Below are 10,423 nucleotides of genomic sequence, written 5' to 3' on the forward strand. Positions count from 1 at the left end.
ATCCCTCTTGGGAACTGCCCTACAAAGTAGGAGCACAAGGTCAGCTATTAGGGATATGATGCTGGTAGGGATTCCTTGTCTTGCTCAAGGACAGGGGGAGCTGATGGATACTCTCTCTAGCCACCCTGTTTCCCCAAATTGTCAAAGAGTTTCACCAACATGATTTCTGGAGTCAGATGCGCTACTGTTGCACTACGAGTAGCAAGGGAGTCAAATATACCTTAGTTTTCATAAAGTTCTCATGGTCATTTTGAAACATTTTGCCACCTATTCACCTTGTGTCCTGAAAAAGACACCACTGGTGAATCCATACCCTCAGCTCTAATAGATGCTTTTTGGGAAACTTTGTCCCCTCTGGCTTGGCTGAGAAAGTATGAAAAAAAAACACTATGTGTATGAGACAGTGACTTTGTTGCTGCAGCAGGCTTAATGTTGTTAAAAAGTTCACATCCCTGGAAGGTCATTTCAAATAAGAAAGTCAACCAGCAGTCTATGGCAAAAGGAAGAGGAGGGGAAGAGAGGATGAGAGGAAAAGAGATGGAGAGGAGGAAGAGAAAAGAGAGGAGGACACAAGGAGGGGTGGGCAAGAAGGAGAAGGAGGAGGAGTAGATTTGTCAGTCTTGTCTCTTAATTGGCTAGGTGTGTACAGAGAACAAAAGACAAACTCAACCAGCCGTGACTTTTTAGACAACCCCTCTCTCGCACACTCACACACACACTCATATACACATTCGCACGTGCACATACACACGATGAGGTGCATGGCCTTTTGCGCACGCTGTTGAAAGGAATGTCACCTTGGGATGCTTTTAAAAGTGCCAGACAGTACTAACACCACAAACACACACATACACACCCAAACTGCAGAGACATACTCAAGCACGTAGATTTTCCAGGAATAGGCATTTATAATAAAAACATTGAAATTTAAAAAGGCTATCTGTGCACGCTAGGGACTTTAAAATGCAGACATCCAGAGGCAGTTTTTAAATTCTCCACCAAGAGAACTAAAAGTATAGATAAACATTTCCTGTAAGAGATCAAACAAAAGAAAGACATGGAAATACAAGCTTATCTGTTGGAAAAGGTGTTTCAAAAATACTGTACAGTCGAGAAAAAAAGACTTTCAAAGTCTATCATTTGGGAAATCACAGACAAGTCTCCATCCCGCCACTTTACCTTTGATAGCACACAAGTGACAGTTATATCGACAGAACTGTATCATCTGGAGGATGTGTGTCTGCTTGGTTCTGCTCTGTATGCAACCAGCGGCGGATTATTTGCACTCCCTGTCAAATCTTTAGCATACATCTTGGATTTGTAGAGGGAGCACCCTGAAGAGCTTGGCCTTTAATGCTGAATACAACAGTGTGAACATTTGTTTCAATAAATGGTTCACACCTCCTGATAACTCCCTGAATGTTTCCTGACTGATGTTGGCCTTTGTGTTTGTTATTGTTATTGATTTTTGACTTGGACAAGCATGGAAAATCAAGACCAACACCACTCCTGTACTGCACACAAATTACACACACACACACACATAAGCATGTGCAGTACATACAAAAAAAGACACGAACACACACCAACTCAAATACAGTGCAGCTTCTGTAGTCCAACAAGCTGATTACAGCGGTTTGATACACAGCCAAGCAACAACAACAATCAAGAGACAGAGAGAGAGAGAGAGAGAGGAGGGAGCAAGAAAGAAAAGAGAGAGACGGTGGGCGAGAGAGCGAGAAAGGCAGGCATGGAGAGACATATAGACATACAGGCTGACAGCTTTAATGAATGCAGCACTAATAGGCTCCGGTCACTCTTGTCATTTCAATGTGACTTATCATCTGATCGTGCCAGGACACTTTATGTTACAGTCTGGAGGCACAGAAAAAGAAAAAGCAGATTTTTCCTCACATTGGATCTTCAAAATTCTGTCTAGTCCGGATGGATTCCTCTCGCAGTGTGCATACAACCAATGTAAAGAGATGGAGAGTGGGAGAAAAATCCATCCTAAAATTCTTTAACCTTAGATATTTTGTTGTTTCACGGTGTATTTTTCTTATTCTCATGGACGGCCAATTGTAGACAACATGATGTCACGTCAAGATATTTCCAGCACAGCTACAATGAGGTTTGACAGCAGAAATGTTTTCACCTATCTAAAACATCAGCGGTAAGCATCAAGGGTAAGGGCTTCTTTCTAGACGCACTATTTTGTACAACAATCATACAGGGAGCAAACCCAGTATGAGAAGCAGAGATACGGCTTTCTCCTCTGACAGTAGCCTCAACAGAAAATAATGCAATGCAGCCACAAGACATGCTGCGTTTTAAGTAAGGGGCACAAAGACATGCCTCAATGTTCACAAACTAGTTCTCTGGAGGTTGTCAAAAGGCATTCTGGGAAACACTAACTGAAGTAGGCAGGTGAGGCAGGTTGAGGTGAAAGTGGGTTCACCAAGAAGGTAAATTATAACATTTCATCACAAAGTATCTCCTGGAATGCACTGAACATCACATATTGATGATATCTAGTGTAATAGTATTCAAGGGTGTTTTTTCCTTAAAGGACTTCAATACCCAGGAATCATGTAACACAACATCAGCACACAGCACACTCATGTTTACCAATCCGGCCAGTCAGTGGAATTTTTATACCAATGGATACCAAAGGGATGAGAGAGGCAAAAGATCTAATGCAAATAGCATGCATCTATAGAATATTCAAGGGGGGAGTGGGATGCTGGCTGATAAGACGGGTGTATTTTTACATCAAAATCTTACCTAGTGCAGCTTTAAATAAAATCTGATCTTCAGAACCAGATCTCAAAAATTGTGTCGAAATAGCAAGTGTAGCTGTAGCCATAATAGCAGACAGAGAGAGGAGACAGAGAGGACTCCATGTACCTGCTGTTTGCCCTACAGGCCTGACTGCGGTACAATCCTCTTGACCTTTGCAGCTCTGGGTAAAACCTGCCCTTAGGCTCAGATCTCCAATCAGCTCACCTTCCTCCGCACAGCCAACCATGAGGGAGCTTACCTAAACCTTGACCTCAGAGCAGTGGCTAAAGGCAGCTATAGCCAGTTTTCTGCTCTGTGAAAGCTCGGGTCTTATGTCTGTAGGCCAGTCAGTGTTGACCACTTTTGGACCAGAGGGGGTTTGAATTTTTTTTTTTTAGACTTTTTAAGAACAGCCCCCAGTGGATATTTGTTGGCATACGTTGTCTCTGACATTGCTGCTAGCCTTCACACCAATCTCGCCAAACAATCTTGCTACAAACAAGTTGCGCAACTGTGATAAGCTGCACGCCTTTGGGAGAGAGATTTATGAGCTACAGTACAAGCAAGTTTGGGGTTTTTTTCAATACGATGTAGACATCAGATTTCAAATGCTGTGGTGGGGCAAAGTGGAGTTATATGATGACAGGTGTTTCAGTGAGGAGTTACGTTTAATATTTTTAGAAATATTCCATCGCTTAAAATAAACAAAATGCCACTTTATAGAATTAGTTAGGTTCATCTCGGCCTGGTTTTTCAAACGGCAAACATTAAAGGCAAATACCATCAAGCCTTCTTTATAGCAAAGACTCATTATTTACATAGTCTAGCAATAGACACATGCAGGTGCATCTCACCCGCACACACACGCACACACACACACACACACACACACACACACACACACACACACAGTTGTCATGAAACTGCCAGTGGTTTGTGAGTTTTAATTCCCACTGGAGTGTTTATGTATGTCAGAGTGTGTGGGAGAGGTAGAGAGAAGAAAACAGGTATGACAGTGATGTATGTGTGTGTGTGTGTGTGTGTGTGTGTGTGTGTGTGTTGATCACACATACCAATCATTTGTGCTTGGGTCTCTGTGTGTGGGTGTCTGTGTGGGGGGTAGCTTGTGTTTATGAGTGTGTGTCTGTACGTGTGTGTGCGTACGTGCGAGCACATGTGTATTTGATTGACTGGGTGTAAGCGTGTGTTTTGCACCAAGGGAGTGTGTGTTTGCATGAGCACCCTTGCTTGGGTGAATATGTGTGTTTTCCTATGCACAGTACCTGAGGGTAGCAGGCAGTCCAAAGGCGCCAACTCTTCATCCATGACCGGCATCCACAGAAACCCGTCTTCAATCGGCCTACTCACCTGGAACAGAGGAGGGATACTGTCACTATCCTTCTTGCTTTTTATCTTTTTCTTTCGTTCTTTCTTTCTATCATTCAATGTGTCGCTTCATCTGATCAAAGAAAGCCCCTCTTCAGCTTGTCTCTCCTCCCAGTTCGCCTGAAGCCTTCCTCCAGGGTAATTATTCCCCCTGAAACAAACACATATGACACAACATGCACATGTGTGTACACAGACTAAATCTGTACATAGTTACAAGCTGATATGCTGCCATTGCCTTCAACATAAAATCCCTCAAGTCCCTTCAGCATACGCTTGGCTGATTGAAATACTTATGCATGTTGGTTAGGAGCCAAAATATATATTTGGCAAAAATAACCAGCATAATTAATGATTAACAGCCCATGAAATCCAGAGAATATTTAGACTATTTGGCTCCTAGTGGTTTTACACCTTCTGCTACATCAGAACACAACTTGTCACTATGTGGGCTGACACAACATAACAACAACATAACCTGCAGCAGCGTGTGGCAGCAGGTCGTAGCGATTTGTGAGATCTAAGACTGTTTCAGTTGACTGGGGTTAATTCTGCACTGCTCCGATGTGACTTTGTTGGAACTGTGGGACAAGATGATGATGAAATTGGGAGAAACTGTAGCTGTAATGGTGGGCAATTTCTAGACAATAGTAAGGTTAGACGGACCCATGAATTTAATGGTAAGGTCCTTTCCAGTTTAAATTGACTGTAACAATGAAATATAGTTAACAAGTTCATTTTATCTTTTTTCATTTCATGAAAGTATTTATATTGTAATATGAATAGTATATGCCTTTGCCAGTTTGAAAGCCCTAAACTCTTTTGACACTTGAGAAAAATGCTTCTTTGAAATGTTCAATTTTAAATAAATCTAACTGTTTTTATGACCATATTTGTATTGATTTATTTGAATGGAAAGCCATACAAGGCCAAGAATACAGTCACACAACACAACAATAAATCTAATTTCTGAAATTGTCAAATTGTTGAGTTACAAACCTATATTCTTACAGTTGCAATTCCCTTAGGCCTACATCCTGTGCATATAGTAGGTATTTGCTGTATCCACCCATACAGTAACAACAGCAATCCATAACTTCCTATTTTACAGTTTATCGCCATTAAAGATAAGAAAGAAAACATGGGGTGCCTTGCCCAGCCTCACCATTCAACTTTACAACCCAGTCAACTCACAGCAGAACAGAGTAAAACATGAGGAAAAAGAGAGAGAAGAAAGCGGTTTCTAGATGCTTTTCACAAGACTAAACAAACCTCAGTTGAACTTCAGACTCACACTAAACTGGGCTATGTTAATTAGGCCAATAAGTTGAACTTTAACTGCCCTAAAGTGGAATTTTATCAGCATTACTCACATACCTTGACCCTAAAAACATTAAGGGAGATGTCGAGCAGTGTTATAATAGCAGCCACTTTCATAATAACTTAACTGAGTGGATGGTAAAATAGTCATACCTGTTAGTCAAGCTGGTTAATGTTCATCACAGATGTTCAGATGTACCAAGTCAAGCTTATTGATTCCCATTCATTTTTACCGTGATTCTGGTTCTATATCAATGTTAACATTTGCATGAATCACACAGAAATATGTGAATATGAATATGTGAGAGTAGTGTTGCATTCATTTTTCACCCTGAATATCCCCATATGATTTTATAAGCAGTCCATCCAAATATTTGCTTGCATGGGTATCTGATGTGATGGCAACTCACTTCTTTTTTCAAAACATGGATCCAAAAGTCAGTCAGTCTAACAACACACCAGACTATGTCTTTCCACTCTTTGTAAAGAATGATTAATGATATGAATGAATGATAGCAGTCTGTGTGGAATGGGTCCAAGGGTGAGACATTACATTTCTTTACAATATCAAAGCATTCTATCGCAGACTGAAACTTGTTCAATTATTTACAAGCTTTTAATATTTCTTTAAAAGCAACAATCCACATGCAATCGATCAAGCAATCAATACATGTGTATTTGCCTCCAGGGTTTATCAGGCTCACTCATCATATATGCTCGGAGAGGGGAGAAAACAAACACACACACACACACAGTCTAGGCTGAATGAATGCATCACTACACAGTAGCAGCTCCTCACATTAGCTCGGTGTGTTGCCTGATAAAACACGCACATCATTAGACTACAGAATCACAGGCTCCTTTAACACCGACTGACCAAGTTGAACCTGCCGTGCAACAGATTACTAGCCAAGGCTGCGCTTGGGAAATGGACTTTGACTTGTTCGTGTCCTTTGAAGTGCAGTTAACAAGCGGCCATGTGTTCAATGAACCGCTTCACTGCAGCTGTATACAAACGTGCAGGAGGAGAGTGGAGTCGTGCAATAACCATTCAACAGCTTCTCTCCGTTTATCACATCTAAAAAATAATGATAACCAAGAAGGAAAGCGGGATGCACCTGCTCGTGCCATGAGAGATACCGACTAACAGATACAAATGGCAGACTATGTCACTCATAAACAAAAAAAAAAGACAGACAGACAGAAACTATATCTCACTATTAATAAACCGGCTTCACACCTTTACGTTGTCATACTCGTTCTTGGTAAATATTCATTAAAAACTCACAGTGAAGTATCAGTTCCTGGTTAATTTTGTAAACAGTCGACGAGAACGCTCGAAGAGAGTTCCCTGTAGGATGGAAGAGGTGCGTGAATATGTTATGGGGACATCTAGAGGCCAAAAGTGGGAAAATAAGCTTTTCTTAAAACGATGGGTTCTCAAAGGCAGCCCCAGGGCTCCTTGAGGAGGGTCCAGGGACCTCCAGCAAATGGAGGAATAGTTTCATTTCACCATAATTGAATTCACTGGGAATTATCCTGATGAGATTAGAATGACTGCTCTAATCACAGGTTTCACTCTTCACTCTCACCATTAGCTATAATAACAGAAAAAAAAAATCTTCCAATATAGTCCATGGAAATAAATCTGATCAAACGGGGGCCTGTGGGGACCAAATGTGGGTGTATTTGGGGGCATGTGAAATGAAAACGTTTGAGAGTCTGGGGTTTCCAAACCTGTGAAACTTCAAGAACCCCATTTTTTTTCCCAAAGGATCAGTTCATCCATACATTAGAAGAGAATGCACATCCCAGAAAAATACTTTTCAGTCGGTGCTGGTATGAAGGAAAATCCCACTCCAGAAAAAAAAAAAAATGTTTCGCCTCACGCAGGAGTCTTCATGAGGTTTTCTGGTGTTGGATAATTAATAAAACATAGGAGCATTATATCATGTGCGGTATACATTTTTCTCTTTTACCTCATGCCAAGGAGCCATAAGAAGTAGAATATTTTAATGGTCTGTTCTAATTTAGTTTAGAATAGCATAACTGTCTAATAATAACATAATTGATCTCTGTAGGGATTTTTTTCACATGCAGATCAGAGCACCAGGTCTCAGTATGTTGCTCAAGGACACTACAGCAGTGTGGATGCTTGAACCAGAACGGCAGTTTAATGGCAGTCTCCCTACTCACTGTGTTGCACTGCTATCTATACTGTAGGCTGGGTAATAACAGTGGGGAGACTGAAACCTGTAATCAAAACAGTCACACATTCTCTCGTTGTGCCAACGACAACTGGCTGAAATAACAGTGAAATTAAGCCATTCCTCATTTTGCTGAAGAATGGCTTTCTGATGGCAAAAAGGTATTGGCCTCCTTTGCTCTAACGAAACCCACAGAGGTTCAATTTCTGCACCAACATCTCTCTCTCTCTCTCTCTCTCTCTCTCTCTCTCTCTCTCTCTCTCTCTCTCACACACACACTCTCACTCTCTCTCTCTCTCTCTCTCTCTCTCTATCTCTCACACTCACTCACTCTCTCTCTCACACACACACGCAGACAGAGACAGAAACAGTCTAACACACAAAATTCCCTCTCACTCTGTCTTTCTCTCTCTTTCTCTATTTTCACACAAACATACACACACACATATATACACACAGGCAAACTCACCCAAGCAAACACATACACACGCACAGGCAAACAAATAGTCATGGGCACACACACACACACACCCACACACACACACACACACACACACACACACACACACACACACACAATGGCTGTAGACTGATGGTGTATGCAGCCATCTTCAGACAGGGGTAGCAGCAGTGTAAAGTGAGAAACCAAATCTCTCTCAAGGTGAATCCACTCCGGAGGCTCGTTAAAACAAACGTTCTCTCATCAATCAGCACTTGTCCTGTCTCCCAGACAGACTGTGCAAGGGAGGAACTCTCTCTCTCTCTCTCTCTCTCTCTCTCTCTCTCTCACACACACACACACACACACACGCGCACATACACACAACACACACGTATACCTTTGCACAGGCACGTATAGGCTACAATCACACACGCGCACACGCATGCTCCGCTCAAACGCATGAGAAGTCATTCATTCTGTGGGCATGCATTATAAATACATCTATGAATAAATTCCAAGCTGAGTGCATTCTTCATTGGCAGGGATTTTTTTACGAGGCCACACCACTTGAATGTTTGATCAGATCTCTCTCTCTCTCTCTCTCTCTCTCTCTCTCTCTCTCTCCCTCTCTCTCTCAAATTCCCTTTCTCTCCCTCTCGTTCTCCCATCACTGTAAGGCTCTCGCTCTTTCCCTTGCTTACTTTTTCTGTCTCCTGGACTTGGGTGGTTTCCCCAAGTACAATATTTTGAATTAGTGAAGGACAGAGCAAGAGACTGTAGGCTAGCAAAGAAAGAGGCTGGGTAAAGAATGGAAAAAGGTCAGAAGCAGTTTTATGAATGGTGCCATTTAACAGGAGAATGACAGTCAGTGGTTGATTTATTTAAAGCTGCTATGTGTAATGGAATATTTACCTCAACATACCATTTGATATAATAATTTGTTCATTGAGTGTATGTTCATCCATCACACTTGATATCCCAGACACCATTGACTGGATTTTGATGAAACTTGGAGGAATGATGCATCTCACTCCTGCATTCCAACATTGTCAAAATTACACAGATTATCCCAAGGCAAGGTGCTACATCTTTCATTCATTCATTCATTTGTTCATGTGTGACATACATTATCTCAGACACCATAATTCTGTTTTCACTGAAACTTGGAAACGATGCATCTCACCGCTGCACTCCAGCATTTCCAAAATTACATTGATTGGCCCGAGGGGGGCGCTACAATTACAGATCAAAATAAGGTGACATATTTGTTACTGATTGGATGTGAGGGGGGGTGGGCTGCATCATTCGTGGGTGATGATATGTTTATTGCTGCCTTGTTATATTTTACAGCCTGGGGGAAGGATTACATATTTACATATATACATACACTCCAATATGCCAGCTGCCAAGCACAACCACACTCTGGTATTGTTGGCCACTGATCCGTTTCACTGGAAAATGTGGGGGCTAACCTCCAGGTGACGGGAGCGGGATATTTCTCCTTCATTTCCTCTGCTACAAGGGGCTAGTGGTGAAGTCAAATTCTGTTTTCTGTAAATGTTACTCAAAAGTTTCATTTAATTAGCATTGTTTTAACCACGCTCTGTCATCCCTCCTCAAATCATCACCTGCCTACCGAAAATCCAGTGTGGAACGGTTGGCGTGATCACTTTCTATTTCATTTTTCCCTTCAAGGTCATATCACAGGGAAGTGAGTGTGTTTGTCTTCCACCCAATTCAATATCGCCTATCAGCGGATAAACGGGTCACATTATTACCCCGCTCACCCCTGGCGGAATACACCTGTTATCGTGACAGCTAATAAAACAAAAAAACACTCCCTCACATGCAAATTCTGACTCTCTCTCCCTCCCTCTTATGCACTCTCTCCCTCCCTTTAATACTTTCTATCAATGCCATAACTCCTGTGTTTTTTCTCTCTCCCTTATTCTCTCTCTGTCTAATATAGTCTCTCTTCATTCATTTTATCTGTCTTAACCTCACACACTCACTCCCCTTTTCCCTCTCTGCCTCTTCCTGTCTCTTTCCCTTGCTTTCATTTCTCTGTGTTTTTCCTCTTTCAACGCAGCTCTTGGGTTTTGGGTTTGGGCAACATTTTATTTCAGCTAAAATGTTTTATCGCGATTCCTAATGTTAAAGGCGGACGGCGGCTTGAACAGGCCGGTTCAAGTCAGTCAGGGCAGTTCTGCCCAGTTTCAGGTCAGCTCTACACACTGGCCACTGTTGGGTCTATTGAGGAAGTAGTTGCAAGGGGTATGTGCAGCTG

The 10,423-nt window shown here is 41.9% G+C and overlaps 1 protein-coding gene across 3 annotated transcripts in view; it reads right to left on the reverse strand.

Moving 5' to 3' along the window:
* Window positions 1-6,807, reverse strand: part of tpk1 (thiamin pyrophosphokinase 1) — a 71,879-nt gene extending 65,072 nt beyond the window's left edge. The window contains exons 1-2 of one of the 3 annotated variants that reach the window (XM_071522172.1): window positions 6,776-6,807; window positions 4,065-4,149 (exon numbers count right to left, since the gene is read on the reverse strand). In XM_071522172.1, coding sequence (XP_071378273.1) covers window positions 4,065-4,116 — 52 coding nt within the window. In that variant the 5' untranslated portion in view covers window positions 4,117-4,149; window positions 6,776-6,807. The other 2 variants (XM_071522191.1, XM_071522182.1) reach the window with 2 other exon arrangements.
* Between the last annotated feature and the right edge of the window lie 3,616 nt (window positions 6,808-10,423).

This window comes from Centroberyx affinis, unplaced genomic scaffold, assembly GCF_046629955.1.
Source record: "Centroberyx affinis isolate AG114_WGS23_722 - 3 ecotype Tasmania unplaced genomic scaffold, CSIRO-AGI_Caff_v1 ptg000085l_1, whole genome shotgun sequence".
Classification (NCBI taxonomy): domain Eukaryota; kingdom Metazoa; phylum Chordata; class Actinopteri; order Beryciformes; family Berycidae; genus Centroberyx; species Centroberyx affinis.